Source organism: Bufo bufo, chromosome 6, assembly GCF_905171765.1.
Source record: "Bufo bufo chromosome 6, aBufBuf1.1, whole genome shotgun sequence".
Taxonomy (NCBI): Eukaryota; Metazoa; Chordata; class Amphibia; order Anura; family Bufonidae; genus Bufo; species Bufo bufo.
Window position 1 is genome coordinate 141688565 of NC_053394.1, and position 21283 is coordinate 141709847.

The 21283-nt window shown below is 41.6% G+C and overlaps 1 protein-coding gene and 1 long non-coding RNA gene across 2 annotated transcripts in view; both read left to right on the forward strand.

Moving 5' to 3' along the window:
- The window catches only part of CBLN4 (cerebellin 4 precursor), a 52869-nt gene extending 31787 nt beyond the window's left edge, over positions 1-21082 (forward strand). The window contains exon 3 of the mRNA XM_040437870.1: positions 19516-21082. Coding sequence (XP_040293804.1) covers positions 19516-19713 — 198 coding nt within the window. The 3' untranslated portion in view covers positions 19714-21082. The remainder of the gene's footprint in view (positions 1-19515) is intronic.
- LOC121005249 lies at positions 570-16796 on the forward strand. Its single transcript, XR_005779898.1, has 3 exons — positions 570-580; positions 2273-2277; positions 16676-16796. It is a non-coding gene; the product is annotated as an uncharacterized LOC121005249 (long non-coding RNA).
- Positions 21083-21283: the final 201 nt, after the last annotated feature.

The window sequence follows — 21283 nt, forward strand, 5'->3', positions numbered from 1 at the left end:
AACTGCTCCGATGCTCAAGACCAGGGGGCTGCCTGGGTGAAAATGGAGGTATGTCCGGGTTCAGCTCTGAACCTGGACAACCCCTTTTAAATGTCACTTTATAATAAATATATTCCCAAATACCTTTCATTAATTAGAGTGGCTAGTTCCCAAAATGCCCCTACATATTAATTATTCGCCCTTTATGCCACCACACAGTAGTTATGCCAGCATTGTGCCTCCTTCACAGTAGTTATGACCAGATATGTGCCACCTCAGAGTAGCGATGCCCAGATATGTGCCCCTCTCAGTAGTTATGGCCGGATATGTGCCCCCTCCACATACTCACCTCGTTCCCCAGCTGCAGCAACGCCAGCAACAGGACACAGGGAGCAGCCGGCTGGCCCTGCCCCCTGCGCCGCCCCCTGCCCAGACCTGCAGTGTGGCGCACAGACAGGGGGAGGAATGATGGAGCAGATAGCTGACGGATGTCTCCTGCTTAATCATTATAGCCAGCTGTCCTATAGAAGCAGGGACAGCTGCCAGAAAGTGGGGCGAACCTTCCCTGTACTTGGAATCCGGTACTGTCCTGCCGGATCCGGTTAGGAGGGATGCAATATATACGTGTAGGAAATGGACGGAGCGACTACCTGGCCTGGTCTGAGAGAGCGATCTTGACTAGCTGCAGGAGTGAGGGTTTCACAAGAGGAGGGTATTGTTTGGGATGGGGTGCTCGTTCTGAAACTTGCTATGGGGTCCAGTCAGTTCTAGTTATGCCACTGGCTATGTTCATGAGATGTAGGCCAGATTTAAGAAACTAGTCGCACAAATGATGCACAAATGTCACAAGTTCACTCCAGCAGGGGGCGACATAAAAACTGGAGTATAATACACACCAAACCTATCAGACTTGTGATGTTTGATACATTTGGTGCAAATATTGGCATTGCAGACTCAAGCAAAACTAACTTAATAAATCTCCTTTGTGATAAATTGTCCCCTAAGTGTCTTATGCCACTTTTGTGGAGTAATAGTTGCCCCATAATTTGTGATTTTTCAGTGGGGCATAGGAGGGGGCATGGCCTGTAAGACTTATAATAATTGATGCCAGAAACTGAATTTCTGGCAAAAAAATCTGTTAAGAGACCTGTTGTCCCGCTCTAGTGTGGGAGGGAAACCCCACACCGAACATAGGAGGGAAAGGGAAAAGGAAATAAGGCCTGAACACTAGGGAAGGAAGATGGACACCTCCTAGTGAAAACGCTAATGAAAGCCCTGACTGACTACCATTATGAACAGACCCCAGAGGTAGGTGAATTCATACACAGGAATACCTAAAGTCCTATCTAACCCTAAAGGACCCTGGTACTAATGACAGGAATGAGACATCCTGTTCCTCCAAAAGGAAGGATGAACTGGAGTCTCCCTAAGGCCTAATACAAAACAACAAGGAAATGCAACACACAGAAAAGTCAAAATACAAAGGGAAAGGTTACACTTAACTTCCAAGAAGCTATGGCAGCACAAGGAACTCAGCTGAGATCCAAACACCAGCTATCCACAGGTCCAACTGAAGCTATAAACTGCACAGCATTGTGGGAGAAGCAACTATAAATAGGGAAAGTTAAATGACCACAATAGCAACACCTTGAAGTTAAGGGTGTGGCCAGTTCCACAAACAACACAGACGCCTATTGATCCACAAGGTGAACATGTCAAATCAAACCACATGTTGCCAGTCTCACAGATCTCCTGCCACTCACTGTCGTGGGGACGTCCGTGACACCTGTGCCTCATAAGAAGTTTGGAGCGTTTTGTGCCAACAGACTTTATACTAAGACTGGCACCTGTAATGCCCCTCTTGGTATAGTTGTCACCTGGTCTCAGTGTTTAGCCGTACTCAATGCTAGGTACAAACCGCTTTTGTATTAATATGATAATACCATGCATGATCATGGCCTTAGGGGGATTTTGGGGTGGATTGACTGAAGTTGGGTACTTCACAGGATCCTACTAGACAGTAAGGCTACTTTCACGTATGCAATTTTCTTTCCAGGTTTTAAAATCTGGTATAGGATTTGGTCAATCGGGACAAAACGGAACAAACTGGAAAGGAGTGCCCCAGACTGCACTACGTTAAGGTTTGTTGCGTTCTGTGACCGGACACAAAACTGCTGCAAACTGCAGTTTTGTCTCCAGTTTGTGAAAATGAACATGCCAGATTCAATGGTCCAAGATCCGTTTTTTTTCAGACAGGAAAAAAATGGATCCAGCGCCCATTGAGTTACAATAGTATTTGTGCCTGATCCAGTTTGTTAATTTTCAATTTAATACAACCGCATCTGAACAGAACGGATGCAGCCAGTTGTATTAAATCTAACTGAAGCGTTTTCCTCTGCCGGATCTCTAAACCGGAAAGTAAATCGCGGATGTGAAAGTAGCCTGAACGAGCACTGACTGACGATATGGCATGTTCATTTAGTACATTTATTTGTACCTGTCATCTTACTGTATGGACACTAATGAATGTTTGTTTTTGCGGCTGTTGGCCCCTAATCAGTTTGCACTTGTCGGCAGCAAGCCCCCTGTTTACATGGGGAGATGAGCTGCCCACAGACGAGCATTATTGAGCCTGCGTTTGCTCGGATGCTTACACATTGGCAGGATGGTTACATGAACAGTGATCCTAAACAAATGTTGTAGAAATGTTTGCCCGATCATCGGCTCCTGTTAAAGGAAGGGGCAGGGGGGGCATATCACACTAGAGTTGTCAATGACTGGATGAGCCAGTTTCGAAACCCCAGTCATTGCCATCTCTGGTGTGATATCCCCCCCTCCCCAAGTCCCTGTAGAGCGCTGCTATCTATTGATCTATTATCTATCATCTATTCTATTATGTATCTATTGTCTGTCTATCTATTCTATTATGTAATCTATCTAAGGGCTCTTTCACACTTGCGTTGTCCGGATCCGGCGTGTACTCCATTTGCCGGAATTACACGCCGGATCCGGAAAAACGCAAGTGAACTGAAAGCATTTGAAGACGGATCCGTCTTCAAAATGCGTTCAGTGTTACTATGGCAGCCAGGACGCTATTAAAGTCCTGGTTGCCATAGTAGTAGTGGGGAGCAGTATACTTACCGTCCGTGCGGCTCCCGGGGCGCTCCAGAATGACGTCAGAGCGCCCCCTTGCGCATGGATGACGTGATCCATGCGATCACGTCATCCATGCGCCAGGGGGCGCCCTGACGTCACTCTGAAGCGCCCCGGGAGCCGCACGGACAGTAAGTATACTGCTCCCCCGCTCCCCACTACACTTTACCATGGCAAACAGGACTTTAGCGTCTTGGCAGCCATGGTAACCATTCAGAAAAAGCTAAACGTCGGATCCGGCAAAGCGCCGAAACGACGTTTAGCTCCGGATTAATGCCTTTCAATGGGCATTAATTCCGGATCCGGCCTTGCGGCAAGTCTTCAGGATTTTTGGCCAGAGCAAAAAGCGCAGCATGCTGCGGTATTTTCTCCGGCCAAAAAACGTTCCGGTCCGGAACTGAAGGCATCCTGATGCATCCTGAACGGATTTCTCTCCATTCAGAATGCATTAGGATAAAACTGATCAGGATTCTTCCGGCATAGAGCCCCGACGACGGAACTCTATGCCGGAAGAAAAGAACTCAAGTGTGAAAGAGCCCTAAGCCAAAAATATCCACGGCATTTCCGTCCGTAAAAAAATGTAGATTTATTCACCAATTGCAACGTTTCGGCTCACACACTGGAACCTTTCTCAAGCAGTGAGCTATCTATCTATCTATCTATCTATCTATCTATCTATCTATCTATCTATCTATCATCTATCTATACTCTATTCTATTATCTATCATCTCATATATATCATCTATCTATCTATCTATCTATCTATCTATCTCATATCTATACTCTATTCTATTATCTATCTATCTATCTATCTATCTATCTATCTATCTATCTATCTCATATCTATACTCTATCTATCTATCTATCTATCTATCTATCTCATATCTATACTCTATTCTATTATCTATCTATTTGTCTATCTATCATCTATGTATCTATCTATCTGTCTATCAAAAATGTATCATATCATATACAGGATGGACCACAAAAAAGTATAGAAGTAGGAAAAATAAAAAATGGATGGTTTTATCCAAATATTCTGGGAGATTTTCCCAAAATAAAAGTAATACACAGGCACCAATGGGGAGGGTATCAAGATGATAGTTATTGATTAAGATGTTGAAAAATGGTTGCTGTATGGTGAGAAGTATTCATCTCAACCTAGATTTTTTAGGATTATAGGGGGAGGCTGCTGAACATCATGGAAAATCTATCTATATATCCATGCTCAATGAACAATATGGACCATAAATATCTAATAGAACGGGACACCATTCATGGGTATTAAGTCAACGAGTTCTGGGGGTACAGGTATTTCTCCCTCAGGTGCAATATAGCTAAAAACATATTGCTCCTGAGGAAGGGGGAAATACCTGTATGGGTTGAGCTAGATTTACCATAAAGGTGATGGATCTGAAGCGACTGTCTGGGGCTGACATCAATCCCTGACACTCTCACATCCGATCTCAGCGGGGGAGGCTAGGACTTGTAAGTGTCGTATATTCATCCTCCCCAGTAAAGTTAGTCATTATTTCTACTTTTGTTTTTTATCCCTTATCTATGTAATGATTTTAATTTATTGTCTATATATCTTTGGACATGTTTCTCTGAATACTCAAGTATAATATAAGTACTTTTAAGTACCTGGTTCACAACCAATATCAGCATAGAAAGACCCTAGAGGAATAATATAACCCAATATAGAGAATTGGCGCTGAATATATATATATATATATATATATATATATATATATATATATATATAATTTTTTTTTTTTTTTCTTTCTCGTAAATACCTATGGACGGTGTCCCATTTTATTAGCTATTTATGATCCATATTGTCCACGAAAAAGTAGCCCGCCTCCAATATCTCCAAATCTAATAGTAAAGCAGTCTTAGTTGCCCATAGCAACCAATCAGAGCTTAGCTTTCGGTTCCTACAGGGCTCTGAATAAATGATAGCTGAGCTCTGATTGGTTGCTATGGACAACTAAGACAGATTTACTATTAGATTTGGAGATATTGGAGGCGGGCTACTTTTTCGTGGGCCACCCTGTATTTTCTATCTATCTGTCTGTCTGTCTGCTGTAATTATCAAATTACCTATTATCTATCTATCTATCTATCTATCTATCTATCTATCTATCTATCTATCTATCTATCTATCTGTCTGTCTGTCTGTCCCAATCCATCCATCTCTCAATCTTTATTCCGCCCTCCCCAGTTCCTGTGTTGTATCTATCTATATCTATCTCTATCTATCTATCTGTTGTTCTGTCTATGTGTATGTCTTTCTTTCTTTCTATCTCACACCATAAATAGAATAATTCTAACACCATTATAAACACCATCACTAACATCAACCTACTGGCAGTTTCCAGACTACAGCATTGAATGTATAGAGGAAAAGACTGAACAATCAGCAGAAAAAGCAGAAAAAGTTAGATGTTACATCTGCCATCCATAAAACCCATGTTAACCCAATACGCCATGTAACTTTAACATAATGATTATTCTAACAAATAATTTAATTACACATATCAGAACTTTCTTCCAAATCCCTCCGCTTTGATGTCTTTTCTTTTGAACCTCAAACACCATTATAAAAATGACTTTTAAGCAGAGACAGAAATGAATCACAGTTCTGGCATTTTCATCTGTAGTCGTGGAAAGGTCGTTATTGTTCTCTCTTAAAAGGGCATAAAATATCAGAAATAATCTACATAAAACATGGTGTTTTTTGTTTTTTATCTGGTAAATTTCTTGGAACGTTTATGAAAATGATTGCTTGAGTGATGTTATCAATAGTAATAGTGTACTACACAGTCCCTGTGTTCTGCATAGTACTCGCCAGCAATGTTGACCTGTATTTACAGTAGGTAATGCACAGCAACGTTTCGGCATGCTATCACCCTTCTTCAGGCTGTAATGAAGAACATCTAGATAAGTATCATAAAAACAGTACCAAACATTACTAGTAGACTGTGAATTATGCTTATTTTTTAAAATCGTATGTGAATTATACATCCTCTTTATACCGGTTCTGATTACCTCATGTCCAGTACTGACCACTGTACATCCCACTGTCTTAAGAAACTTACCTTTATAATATGGCAGAGGTTATATGCTATACACCTATTTATATGTCTTAGTACCCTCTTCTCATATCACCTATATGTTAATTCAATGTGTATTAGTACTTGATTTTGGCTTTATGATACATATCTTGATGTTCCTTATTTCTCATTATATCCTGAAGAAAGGATGATAACATGCCAGAAACGTTGCTCTGCTCCTTTTCTCTTTTCAAGTTGGTGAAAGGCATTGTTTTTTTTGCATGAAAACTATCCATGATTGCTGTTTCTAATTATTAACCGAAGAATGTGATTTGACCTGACAAGCTAATGTGTATTGGGAGCTCCCAACTATTCTTTGACAGATGATGTCATGGGAGAGAAGGATTTTATTATGGGCGGTGGGTGTGGACCCACTGTGCCAACTGACCGATTTGGCTTTGTGCTAAACCTAAGGGATTTGGATTGAAGAGAAGCAACGAGGCCTCTACCTCCTGGAGTAGTCTTGGTGTAGTTGGAAAATGGCCCACAGGGATCAGGCAGGCACCAAGGGGTCAGGCAATATCAGAAGACGCGCTGAGCGCAAGCAGCGTACTAGCGTGTATGAGAGACAAGTCCGAAGTCAGGGCAGGCAGCAGAAAGGCAATCTGAGAACAGGTTAAGGTTATGGCATGCAGCTGGGAGACAGAGTCAGTTGTCAGGCTGGAGTTCAGTACATGGAAGTCAGACAGAGAATTACACTTTTGCTGTTAAGTATAGACTAGATAACCTAAAACTCAGGAACCCTCCTACTGGGCAGGGTGCCTTAAATACCCAAAGAACAACAAACCATTGGCTGAGAACACATTTGGATGCTCGCCTGCTGATCCTAAGGAGTAGATTGGGAGGACTAGCAGGACACACTCAGGTGGCAAGCCTGTGTATGCTGACAAAGATGCCAGCGGTTGGGAGTGCCGTTGGCAAGAGAGCAAGGCTGGATCATGGGAGGGTAAGTAGGTAGCACATTCGTACCAACAGGGGAAACCGAGGCTACGGTGGGCCCAGACTGCCAGAATAACAGTACCCCCTTTCTTACATGCCCTTTTCTTTATGCTAAATCTTTGAAGGAAGTTCTTTATAAGAAGGGGAACATCAATATTCTTCAATGGCTCCTCTCTTCCAGACCAAAGCCTTTCCAGTCAACCAAGAATTATGTTTTGCTCATGATTTTCTTCATACTGAGTATGTTCTTGACCTCATAAGTATTCTCTGAACTGACTGGGGAGTTAGTAGGGATATAACTCCTACAGGACCAGTTGAAGACCACAGGCTTGAAAAGAAGACATGAAAAGAATTAGGCACACACAAAGAGGTTGGGAGTCATAACTTATAGCAGACAGGATTTAACTTTTTGATGATCTCGAATGGTCCAAGGAAACGAGGAGCCAGTTTTCATGATGGCACTTTGAGCTTGATATTTTTATTAAAAAGTCAGACTTTATCAACAGGGAAAAAACTTAGGAGACAGAATTCTGCGTTGGTGACCATATGCAATGGAGAACAGAGATTTGTCAGTGGATTTACTGACAAGGATGCTCGACCTAGTTGTCCTGATGTGCATTAGTGAAATGGTGTAGGCAGATAGTCAAGATTTGATTGATAAGGTCAACCTGCCCATTAGACTGGGGATGATATGCAGAGGAGAAGTCTAAGGATACGTCCAAAAGTTTACAAACTACTTTCCAGAACTAAGTAATTTGAATTCCTCTATCGGAAATGATATGACGAGGAAACCCATGGAGATGGAAGATATGAAGAATGAATGTCTTGGTAAAATGACTGGCAGAAGGAAGCGGTCCACCACTACCCAAATAACTGTGCATCCAAAGGAGGATGGCAGGTCAGTAATAAGTCCATAGACATGTGCTGCCAAGGAGCTTCAGGAACAGGCAGAGAAAGTAGACATGGGTTTTTCGATTTGGAGTCTTATTCTGAGCACATATGCTACAAGCTGAAACTAAATTCTGAAGGTCTTTGATCATGCACAGCCATCAATAATATCAGAAAATAAATATGGCAACTTTTTTGTCCTGGAAGCCCGTCAAATTTGGAACGATGCAAAGGTTTTATCAGACGAAATGTTCCCAATGCAAACTGGAGCCACAGTCACAATTTTGTCAGGATCGATGATATGCTGCAGCTTCTCCTCAGCAGGATTGGAGGACATTGACAATGCATCGGCTTTAATGTTTTTGTCTGCAGAACGGAAGTTAAGGAGAAAATTAAACCTAGTGAAGAGCAGGGGCTAACAGAATTGACAGAGGTTAAATCGCTGTATAGATTGAAGATATGTAAAATCTTAGTGATCAGTATCATGACTCGATGATTTGCTTCCTCCAAGAGATAACACCACTTCTTTAAGGCATCTTGATGGCCGAAAGTTCTTGGTCACCGATGGAGTACCGTTTTTCTTGCCCTATAAGACCCCCCTGTCCATAAGTCACACATAGGTTTTACAGGAGGAAAATAAGAAAAATAATATTTTTAATCAGACCTCAGATCAGACGCCCCAATTAAATTCCCAATGTTAATCAGACCTCAGATCATACCCCCAATGTTAATCAGACTTCAGGTCAGACCCCAAATTATTATCAGACCTCAGCTAAGACCCCCAATGTTAATCAGACCTCAGATCTAACAAAAGAAATAAAATAAAATAAATCTATTCACCTCTCCTGCTCTGGACGATACCATCACTTGAGAGATCCAGCACTCTTCCTGCCATGCTGTGCTGTGACCCAATGTCACACAGCGAGACGTCACAGACCATGCTTACATTCTAATGCTGTGCTCAGGTCAAAGCACAGTGTGCAGTGCCAGCACAAGAAGACCTGGGAGCAGTGAGTACAGAGCCAGCACAAGGAGAGCTGTATTCACTGCTCCTCAGTCCTACATAATGGAAGCACTCATTAGTATTCACCCTATAAGATACACTGCTATTTTCCCCCCACCCTTGGGGGGGAAAAGTGCATGTTATAGGGTGAAAAATACAGTAATTATGTTCTGCAGCAGAAAAGGCCTTGGAGAAGAACACACATGTCTCCATCCTTCCTGAAGAAACATTTTCAGTTAGAATTGGCCCATGTGGAAGAAGAGTTTACTTCCAAAAAGAATTGATTGGTAGCATCCAGACAATGGAGAACTGGAGTGGAGGAAAAAGCTTGCTTAAGAGTCTGAAAGGCAGATTCTGTCTCTGAAGTCCACTTCTTGCCCTCCATTCCTTTGCGGGTCAAAGCAGAGATTGGTGCAGTCAAGATAGAAAAATACCTATAACAGTTCACAAAACCCAGGAATTGTTGGATTAAGCATAACCCAGATGAACAAGGCCTATTCAGTACAGATATCAATTATATAATACGTGTATAAACCCCTGTGGGCAATCTTATAGCATGTACTATATGTCCTATGGGCAGTCATACAGTGTGTAAGGGGCATGAACTGTAAAGTAGGTAGTCTACAGTTGCCCCTTTACAAAATTACATTATTATGTTTTGCACAATTAATCATTGTGTGATAGATATGTGTGGTGAGGTTGCCTTTCCCAGATAGTCCTTATTGTAACTGTGTCGACATTCCCGTGTAAATGGATTAGAAACTTAAAGGGTTATCCCACCAATAACACAAATTTCCTATCCACAGGACCCCCAGTGAAAACCCAAAATGATGTTCCGGAGTCTCCTATGAGAATGCTCTATTCACTCCTATGGAACTGCCGTGTACTGTGCCCCCTGCTGGGGGGCTGTTTTTGACCACCATCAATCGGACACATCCTTTATCTTCTGGATGGCCTTTGCATGGGAAATAAGTGTTACTAGTAGGAAGACCTTTGACCATTACATTATACCCCTCTAAAGGTTTAACTTGAGCAGTGCTATAAACAGATTGAGACATGAGCATGTAGTTACAGTCTCTTACAGAGTGCACAAACTTAATAGTTACATACATTTTTATGGCATAAAACTTGGTGGTTACACATACACACACTGCCCTGAGGCACAGAGCTTGGCGGTTGTCAGCAGCAATGTCAAATTCTCTATGTTCGGTTTGCAAGGTAACTTCATTGTCAGCCAACTTGCATACCCACCGCTACATAGCATCACGGCCTTATAGGAACAGAACATCCTAGCTCTATATTAAAGTGCATTTAAATAATCATATCACAATATACATGTTAAAACTTGACACAAGTTCGGATTGCCTTACAGGAGAACATGCAAATCCCCCTGGTGGCCCCGTGAGCATTGGTGGGCTCTTGTGCAATAGTGGATTGACATTCCCCCACCCCCTGGAAAAACAAAAGTAGACTATACTACATAAAGATAGGCAGCATACTGTACAGCATCTTAACTAGCCTATGCGTGCATATAAGAACTAAATAGATTGACTTCTGAGTTAAAAGGGTTGTCTCATCATAGACAATGGGGGCATATTGCTAGGATATGTCCCCATTGTCTTATAGGTGCGGGTCCCACCGCTGGGACCTGCACCTATATCAGGAACGGAGTCCCGCAAGGTGGTAGCTGGAGGACTCCAGTCCGGCAACCACCAAGCCGGCTCCCTATAGAAGTGAATGGGAGCGCACAGCGTATTACCGGCCACCGCTCCCATTCACTTCTATGGGCTTGACGGAAATAGCCAAACCAGCGCTCGGCTATTTTCGCCGAGCCCATAGAAAATAAATGGAGGGCTGCTGCGCATGCGCAGTGCCTGTGAGTCAGAGAGAAGATCTGGCCCTAGTCAGCCACTGAGGAGCATGTTGATGGGCTGTGAGTGAGAGGCTGTGAAAGGAGTGAATGGGAGCCCGTGGAGGAGTGGAGCCCTTGAAACCACAATGTTAGGATGATATGAGTTAGATGGGTTGTGGAACTGTAGGCCGTCAGAGGGACACTTGAAGACTGAAGGTACTATTACACTAGCAGATGTCCTACAGATCACGATAAACAATCGAAAATGTAGTCACTCATTAGCAACATAACTTTTGTTTTATCATACGCATCAATAATCATTCGTACCTGTGATCATCCCTCATGGAGGAGTGGAGCTCTTGAAACCACAATGTTAGGATGATGAGAGTTAGATGGGTTGTGGAACTGTAGGCCATCAGAGGGGCACTTGAAGACTGAAGGTACTATTACACTAGCAGATGTCCTACAGATCAGGATAAACAATCAAAGATTTAGCGACTCATTAGCAACAAAACTTTTGTTTTATCATACGCATCAATATCATTCGTAGCTGTGATCATCCTTCGTTTGCTTTTAAATCGTTCATTGTTATTACATGGTGGACAGATGCTTGGTCAAGAGGTTGGTCTTCAGGTGGAATAAAAGGTGTGACAATGGATGACGTCATAGTGATGGGTGTACACCAACTGATAACCACCTACTGTACGTCCCATTCCCCATTCAGTAACAAATTTCCATTTCAAGGTGGCCAATGGGAAAAAACATGTGAATTTCAAAGACACAACTATTGCCCCTCCCTCAAGCCATGCAGTGGATCGTTAGTGACTAGACGACTACATATTATACGAATTGATCTATTACCGACAAATTATAATTTTATAGCATGGATGAAAAACAAGCAATTTAATGCTCATCTCAATTTAATGCTCATCTCAATTTAATGCTCATCTTTAATGCTCAATTTAATGCTCATCTTCCAATCGTTCATACTTATTGCATCACACAATTCTCTATTTTTGCTCGCATGCACGAGAATTGGTATTATATTCACTTTGTGTAATAGCACCTTGAGAGTGAGCTGCCGAAGCTGGTGAGTCTGAGAGATGCACTCACAAGGCAGATGACTTTGACCCCTCTACTCCAGCCTCAAGAGAATCAGTGATTATATACACTACTCACAAAAAGTTTGGGATATTTGACTCTCTGGTGATATTTATGGAAAACGTGAAAAGTTCAGGCTACAGTGATATTATATCATGTAGGGCATTTAAGTAGAAGCAGCAATGGTGATTTCCTCATCTCAAATAATTTATTGAAACAAAACCCAACTACAGTGGTGGGTATACCCACACAAAAAATGTCAGTGTCCCAATAACTAGTCATGTGGTTTTGACTCTTGAGCATCAAGTACAGCTTGACAACGACTTCTCATTCTGTTCACAAGTCGACTTATTGTCTGGAGGCCCTTGAGGTTCGGTGTATTTTTAACTCCTTCCCAACTGACCCACGAAAATTTATGTCAGCAGTCAGGCATTTAAGAATGGTGCCTGCTCCTCTGCTGTTTTAGTCAGCAGGCACCCTGGACTAATGTATGTGATCGGCTGTAACATCAAGTTTAACTGGGAAGTTAAAAGACTGGGAGCACACGCTCCTGGACGTGCATCGGCTCCCCCTGGCGAGGATCGGGGGATCGGTGTTCAGTGTGCGGCAGCCCCTGTACTCAGGGCTCCATAGGAACTTTGTGTAATTAGTGTACAGTGCTGCCCATAATTATTCATACCCCTGGAAAATTTTTACTTAAAGTTACTTTTATTCAACCAGCAAGTCATTTTTTTGCTGGGAAATGACATAGGTGTCTCCCAAAAGATAATAAGACGATGTACAAAAGGCATTATTGTGGAAAAAAGTGTCCAGTCCAAAATTATTTATACCCTTCTCAATAATCAATAGAAAAGCCTTTATTGGCTATTACAGCAATCAAACGCTTCCTATAATTGCAAACCAGCTTTTTGCATGTCTCCACAGGTATTTCTCCCCATTCATCTTTAGCAATGAGCTCCAAATCTTTCAGGTTGGAGGGTCTTCTTGCCATCACCCTGATCTTTAGCTCCCTCCACAGATTCTCAATTGGATTCAAGTCTGGACTCTCGCTGGGCCACTCCAAAACGTTAATGTTGTTGTCTGCTAACTATTTCTTCACAACTTTTGCTGCGTGTTTTGGGTCATTGTCATGCTGAAATGTCCACTGGTGCCCAAGGCCAAGTTTCTCTGCAGACTACCTGATGTTGTCGCTGAGAATCCTCATGTATTGCTCTTTGTTCATGGTGCCATTTACTGTGATTAGGTTCCCTGGTCCATTGGCTGAAAAACACTGCCAAAGCATTAGGTTCCCACCACCATGTTTGACAGTGGGGATGGTGTTCTTTGGGTTGAAGGCTTCTCCTTTTTTACGCCAACTGGACACTTTTTGCTCAAATGTAAATAAAAGCTGAGAAATGTTTTTTTCCCCCACAATAATGCCTCTTGAATATCGTCTTATTATCTTTTGGGAGAAACCTACTGTATGTAATTTCCTGTCCAAAAATTACTTGCTGGTTGAATAAAAGTAACTTTAAGTCAAAATTTGCCAGGGGTATGAATAATTATGGGCAGCATTGTAAATGTAATGCATTGGAGTCTATTAAAAAAGCAAACTAATAATTGCTTGTTATAGTTCTCTGGGGGAACTATAAAAAAGTGTAAACAAAAAGAAAAAAGTTTTTAAAAATATTTAAATATAAAAAATAAAAAAAATATTCAACTCACCCACCTTTCCCCAAAATAAAAATACATAAACTATTAAACACTGTGTACTCTTCCCTTAGTCGCGGTATGCTTTTCTTTGTAATATATTGTATTGCACTACAATTCTTAACTGATTTGCGGCCTTATCCTTCCCCTACGGTGTTGTTCCCTTAAGACTAGAACCAATTACCAACCATTGCTCGCTGGCTACATGTAGGAATATTGATGGCTGTGTTTCCAGAAGGAGCTATCCAGCTCTGTCAATGACTTAGGCATTCCTGCTTCTGCACATGCTCTTCCAGCCATGTGCTCTCACTGTCCTCTAAACGGGTTAAGGACCTTAATCATCCTACATCAGGTGATTAAAGGTCCTGCTGTGACTAATAGTATATATATATATATATATATGTATATATAGTATCTTCTATGCACATACAGTCTCATACACACACAGTCACTGCATTCACTTTACATGGCTAAGCTTTCCAGGATCTCATTGCCATCTACTGCAGGAACTCTGCTCTACAATAGAACTCTTACCAGCATCTGTCTTGGAAAATCTCAGGCTGCTCAGCCACAAGGGTATATTGCACACAGGACGTCTTCATTATTATCTATTGTAGAGCAGAGTTCCTACTCTACAACAGATTGTAAAGCGGCGATCATGGAAAGTTGGGCAATGTAAAGTAAAGGCAGAGTGTGTTTAGGCCCCGAGCACCTCCCAGGCAGCTCGGCAAGAGGACGCAACCCGTTCTATTCACATTCTAGGACTGGTTGCTTGCAGACATGTTAAATAATTCCTGGAGAACCCCTTTAAATATTGATCATACACCAACTACTGCCACCTCCACCTGGCCCATTCCAGACAGTGGAGAGCATTCGTCCATCTGTGCAAGCACATGTGTATGGTCCCTTATACACACATATACAGTCACAATCATAAAGTGTCCTATACACACATACAGTCTCCTATACACATACAGGCTCGTATACACATACAGGCTCTTATACACACATACAGGCTCGTATACACATACAGTCTCCTATACACATACAGTCTCCTATACACATACAGTCTCCTATACACATACAGTCTCCTATACACATACAGTCTCCTATACACATACAGGCTCGTATACACATACAGGCTCGTATACACATACAGTCTCCTATACACATACAGTCTCCTATACACATACAGTCTCCTATACACATACAGTCTCCTATACCCATACAGTCTCCTATACCCATACAGGCTCGTATACACATACAGGCTCTTATACACACATACAGGCTCGTATACACATACAGTCTCCTATACACATACAGTCTCCTATACACATACAGGCTCGTATACACATACAGGCTCTTATACACACATACAGGCTCGTATACACATACAGTCTCCTATACACATACAGTCTCCTATACACATACAGTCTCCTATACACATACAGTCTCCTATACACATACAGTCTCCTATACACATACAGGCTCGTATACACATACAGTCTCCTATACACATACAGTCTCCTATACCCATACAGTCTCCTATACACATACAGTCTCCTATACACATACAGTCTCCTATACACATACAGTCTCGTATACACATACAGTCTCCTATACACATACAGTCTCCTGTACACATACAGTCTCCTATACCCATACAGTCTCCTATACCCATACAGTCTCTTATACACATACAGTCTCTTATACACATACAGGCTCTTATACACATACAGTCTCCTATACACATACAGTCTCCTATACACATACAGTCTCCTATACACATACAGTCTCCTATACACATACAGTCTCCTATACACATACAGTCTCTTATACACATACAGTCTCTTATACACATACAGTCTCTTATACACATACAGTCTCTTATACACATACAGTCTCCTATACACATACAGGCTCCTATACACATACAGGCTCCTATACACATACAGGCTCCTATACACATACAGGCTCTCATACACACACAGGCTCTCATACACACACAGACACTGCATTCACTTTACATGGCTAAGCTCTACAATAGATAATATGAAGACGTCCTGTGTGCAATATACCCTTGTGGCTGAGCAGCCTGAGATTTTCCAAGACAGATGCTGGTAAGAGTTCTATTGTAGAGCAGAGTTCCTGCAGTAGATGGCAATGAGATCCTGGAAAGCTTAGCCATGTAAAGTGAATGCAGTGTCTAGAGAGACATCACCCAGACAGATCTTCAAGTGGATGCAACCTCTCCTATTTCCATTCTAGGACAGGTAAATAGCTCCCGGAGCACCCCTTTAATGTAACTTGTCGGCATCAGTTAAACAATAGCATCATGCTACATTAACTATTGATTGTACAACAGCTGCTGATCTTATATTAACACCACATCATTATAAGAAGTCATCTGCGGCACCAAACAGAACATACTGCAGTATCACTTTCACCACTTATTACTGCTTCATATTAACTGTGTACAAAATGGACAACTATACCATTAAAGGGGACGTCCCACGACAAATATTCTACATTTTTCAATCCAGCTTCTTCATCTGAATACTTTTGTAACTGCAATTTGTCATTAATGGGGTATTCCCATCTCAGACAATGGGGGCATATTGCTAGGATATCCCCCCATTATCTCATAGGTGCAGGTCCCAACTCTGGGACCCTCACCTACAATGAGAACGGAGCAGGGAAAAGAATGGAGGGTGCACTATGGGGCCGCCGAAAATAGCCAAGCGCTGGTTCGGCTATTTCCGTTTGCCCCGTAGAAATGAATAGGAGCAGTGGCCGCGCGGTGCGCTCCCATTCACTTCTATGGGAGCAGCGCTTGGTGGTGGACGGACCCTGGGAAATCCAGCGCTCCGTTCTCGTTGTAGGTGCGTGTCCCAGAGGTGCGACCCGCACCTATCAGACAATGGGGGCATATCCTAGCGATATGTGATGGATCAGTTTTTTTCCATCGCAGCTTGCAGCGGTTTTGTGTCCGATCACAAAACTAAATGCTGACGGAACAGAAGACATCCTGATGCATCCTGAACAGATCTCTTTCCATTCTCAATGCATGAGGACTTGGGGTCCATTCAAACGTCCGCAAAATGGGTCAACAATCAATTCCGCAAATTTGCAGAACAGGTGCGGACCCATTCATTTTCAATGGAATGTGCTGTCCGCATCCGAATTTGCGGATCCGCACTTCCGTTCCTCAAAAAAATAGAACATGTCCTATTCTTGTCCGCAATTGCGGACAAGAAAAGGCATTTTCTATGAGAGTGCCGGCGATGTTCGGTCCCCAAAATGTGGAACGCACATTGCTGGTGTCCGTGTTTGGGGATCCGCAAAACACATATGGACTTGTGAATGGACCCTAAACCGAAAGTTTTTTTCCCCAGTATTGATATCCTCTGCCAGAACAACGCAAGTGTAAAAGTAGCCTTAGCCAGATGGAAGCCAAAATAGTGTGCCTTTGGTCTCTATCGGGCTTATATACATCAATATTCCATAAAACCATATCTAGTATAAAAATGTCGCTATATGGTATCTGTCATAGACATCTGTTCAATGTATACATCCAGGGCGTATATCTGAACAGAGCATTAAATGTACAGTACATGCCGGTATTATTTATATGTATACGGTATATGTTGGTACAATCATATATTTACTACATTTGTGAGATAGGAGGTGGCCCCTGGTATCAATTTTTGTGGTGGGCCCAGTACCCCAATCTGACACTGTGCCTATAGGTAGAATGTCCAAGGTGCTCTGTTTGCAGAACTTTAAAATTGGTGTAGTTCAATTGCCCAAAGAGCACCCTGCTGGCACTGATTTAATATAATGATCGTTAGAATATAAATATGCTGTATGTGTTAACATCTATATTAGCCTTTAGCCAGAAGAATTATTCCAGCATTGTCATTTTTCTATTCTCCATATGTCTCTTGATACCCTAAGCCAATGGGCTGAGATAGGACAGGTGGAAAACCAGGGATGGAATTCTAGTGTGACTTACAGAACAGCACCCTATTTCCTTTCGGGCACATGATTTCTACGGTAGTGCAGAACTGCTGTCCGCTCCTTGTAAGAAATAGATTCCATCTTCAGCTAAGTACAAGGAGGAGAGTTCTCTGTAGGCTGGAAAAGTCTTACTCTGTTCCTGATAGTGATCTGGGTTACAACCTTCAACGGATGAATGAATGGCTGCTTACAGGTGTTGGCTCCATTGAACATCTTTTTACCATAAAAAGCGAGACAATGCACAATAATCCAATAGTACAAGAGAATTGATATAAAACAATACACTACTTTAGTCCCCAAAAACCTGGTAATTCTTTCATTTATAATTTGTTCTTTTTTTTTTTTCTTGGCACTTCTGTAAAATCTTCCATAAATTTGATCCTTTTCCTAATTACTTTTATAGTCGATATTCTTCATGCAAACTGGTGAAAGTGAATATTATGCAGTAGGCGCAAGATAACTGCCTCCTTTATTGCACAATAATCATTAAAAATGGCTTCGCCAGAATTGCTGAAGTTTAATGGAAAACTCTGGGGTTCTACAAGACGCATTGCAGTGGCGGAATATTCTACCGTCAACCACATTATAACATATAAGTGGTGAAGATATTTATAATAGCAACAGTCCTGGAGGTCAGTTATGGGGGGGGACACTCATTTCACCCAGGTCTGGGACAAACAGGTTGACTTACAATGCCAAAATGCTTCAATAAAATCCAATAAAAAAAAATTCGAAATAATCTTCAGCAGGACTAGTAAGTGCCAGCAGTGTGGACATCTATAAGCACGTTTCCTGTATATATAGGACATTATTATGTATAAGGGAGCACTTCATGTCTACATAACCTGCTCATTAAAATATACAAGGCAAACAATGAGCTCCTCACAAGATTTAATAATAGTTTATTGCAGGATTGACATTTCAGTCCTTGGATCAGACCTTTCCCTGGAGAATCCTGCATGAAATTAGCGCAGTAGTTAAGTCTTCTAATAAGTCTACCCAAGATAAATATAGAGTGGATGGAAGGGGAGAAGAAATAAGGATGGAGAGTTATCAGGTTTTTTTTTTCCTTTTAATTTTAATATTCTTGCTGAATGCTCTTTATTTTTTTTCCTTCTCATTATTACTGATCCAACAGATAAGACACCTATATCAAGGGGAGGATTAAAACTAATACCCTGCCATAAAAATAGCCTGCATAGCATTAGAAGAGGCTCATACATGTCAGGCCTGGCCTCTGACATCTTCAGAACCATGCAGGTGGTCAGGTAGCCTGAGGCTCTGACTGTTGATGTCAGCGCTTGAGGCCACCTAACTATGCAGGCACTGCTGGCCTGGTTAGGGCATGGGATAGGGCTGTGGTTATAGAGCGCATGGGGCATGCCATGACCATGTCATTTTGGGTTGTAATGAAGCTAGGATCACGTGTACAATGTATGGCATGGGATCCAGGAAGCACCAGGAGCATATCATTTGACCGGGGAGTGCACTTAATAAGTATCAATGAAAAAAAGTTGTTAGTCTCAACGAGAGGAGAGAAGAATGAAATAATAATTTAAAAAAAAAACTCTGATTACCCCTTTAATAGCTGAAATATCTTCAAGATTTCTTAGCAAGACCAGTTGATGGGTATACCATGACCTGGATGAGTCATTACATTGAACTACACTGTTGTAATAGTTACTGGTACAGAATTCAGACCACAGATGTGACCATTGAAATGTATTTTTGATGTTTTCAATTCCCATAATTATTTAGTCCCTCTTGTTCTTTAGGTCAATCTGATGCTTAATGGGAAACCAGTCATCTCAGCTTTTGCTGGGGACAAAGATGTCACTCGTGAGGCAGCTACCAATGGAGTTCTTCTGTATCTGGATAAAGAGGACAAAGTTTACTTAAAACTAGAGAAAGGCAACCTGGTCGGCGGTTGGCAGTACTCTACCTTCTCTGGCTTTTTGGTGTTCCCTCTGTGAAGTCTGTGACAATCACCCAGGTGCAGGATACTAGACAAACCCTTCACCTTTGTTATTTGAAGATCATTCTCGTCATTGATGGACTGGTGTCTCTCTCAAGTGACTTTTCATGGTGGAACTTGGAGTCGATTCCAAAAACATTTCAAAGAAAATATTTTGTGTGTTTGCAGTATATTTGGAGTCCATCAGACAATGAATCTATATGCCTAATGTTGCAAGTCTAAAGCTGCCTGCAACTTCTATTCACTGAAAGGAATTTATCTAAAAAGGAAAAAAAAATGTCATAGGCCTATACAATGAGGACAAAGGAGGTTGATTTATTGCTGTTTACGTTGCAGACTTCAATGGAAGATTCACTTGTTACTAAAAGCGTAATAGTATTTATATAGTAAGAATACTTGATGATGGCGGTTGCAATTATCCTGACATCATTTGAGTTTTACCAATGTGGTTACCTTATTGGATGATCAAAACTTGACATTTGATGTAATCTTGAACGTGAACGTGTCTTCAACGTGTAAAGCTAACCAATCTTGAACGTGTAAAGCTAACCAAATGGTGGAGAGTTAAAGGGGAAGTATCATTGCTTGTTGACCCTACAGACTTCTCACTCCCATGTCACCTCTACATGCTTCATATTAGCCTGTGCCCTGTATTGGCTATGACAGTATGGTTACCACATTGTAGAAACTTGGGGCTATCTCCTTGATAACAATCCCAGTTCTTATTGGGTTATGGTTAGTGTAACATGATGAAATGCCTGCAGTTCTCTTCAATGGATGGCTTTATAAGAAAAGAATAGTCCCAGCATTTGGCTAATAAACGTTTTAATGAGACTAGATGGGTGCCACCATAATTATAGGATATTCCCATATTTTTATTTGCTCCACAACATAAAAATAATGAGCCAGCTTTACACATATTCTTTCTTAGAAATCTCCTACCATTTTGTGTATATAGCTCCTATGCATAGTTGTCTCTATGGTTTCGATCTATAACGAATTCTGTATGTAGCCTCATCCTGCAGACGTGTATTACTCTCCACCTTCTTGCTAACTTTCTCGTGAGCACGGTACAGTGCAAGTAAGTAGTATTCACACACATGTTTCAGAAATCATAGATTGTGCCAAAGTCATGAAGAAAGGATAGGAGAGAAAGACACTAGTGCATTAAGAGAAGGGGAAACGGAGAACAGCTTGTCAGGGAACACCCACTGAGCCCAGAACCTGCAGCTCCACAAGAAGCATGTCAAAGCAAACAGAAATAACTTAGATCATCGTAAATTTCTCGAGGTACACTGAAAGATCTCAAAATCAGTAAAGGAGCACATACCTTTAAACTGGATCTTCTCAAGTGGACTCCATTCCCTATCTGTCCTGCTTTGGAAAATTCATAGATAATTTTGATTTCTTGAGACAATAGAGTAAAAGATGATATTTCCCCTTTAATCTCTCCTACCACTTCTGCGGTCTAATTAAAAAAGAAATTGAAAAAGTTTTTGCAAGGTGTTCATAAGCAGCATGATCCAACAATAAAATAAATAGATCATAACAATGACAAGAAAATGCTT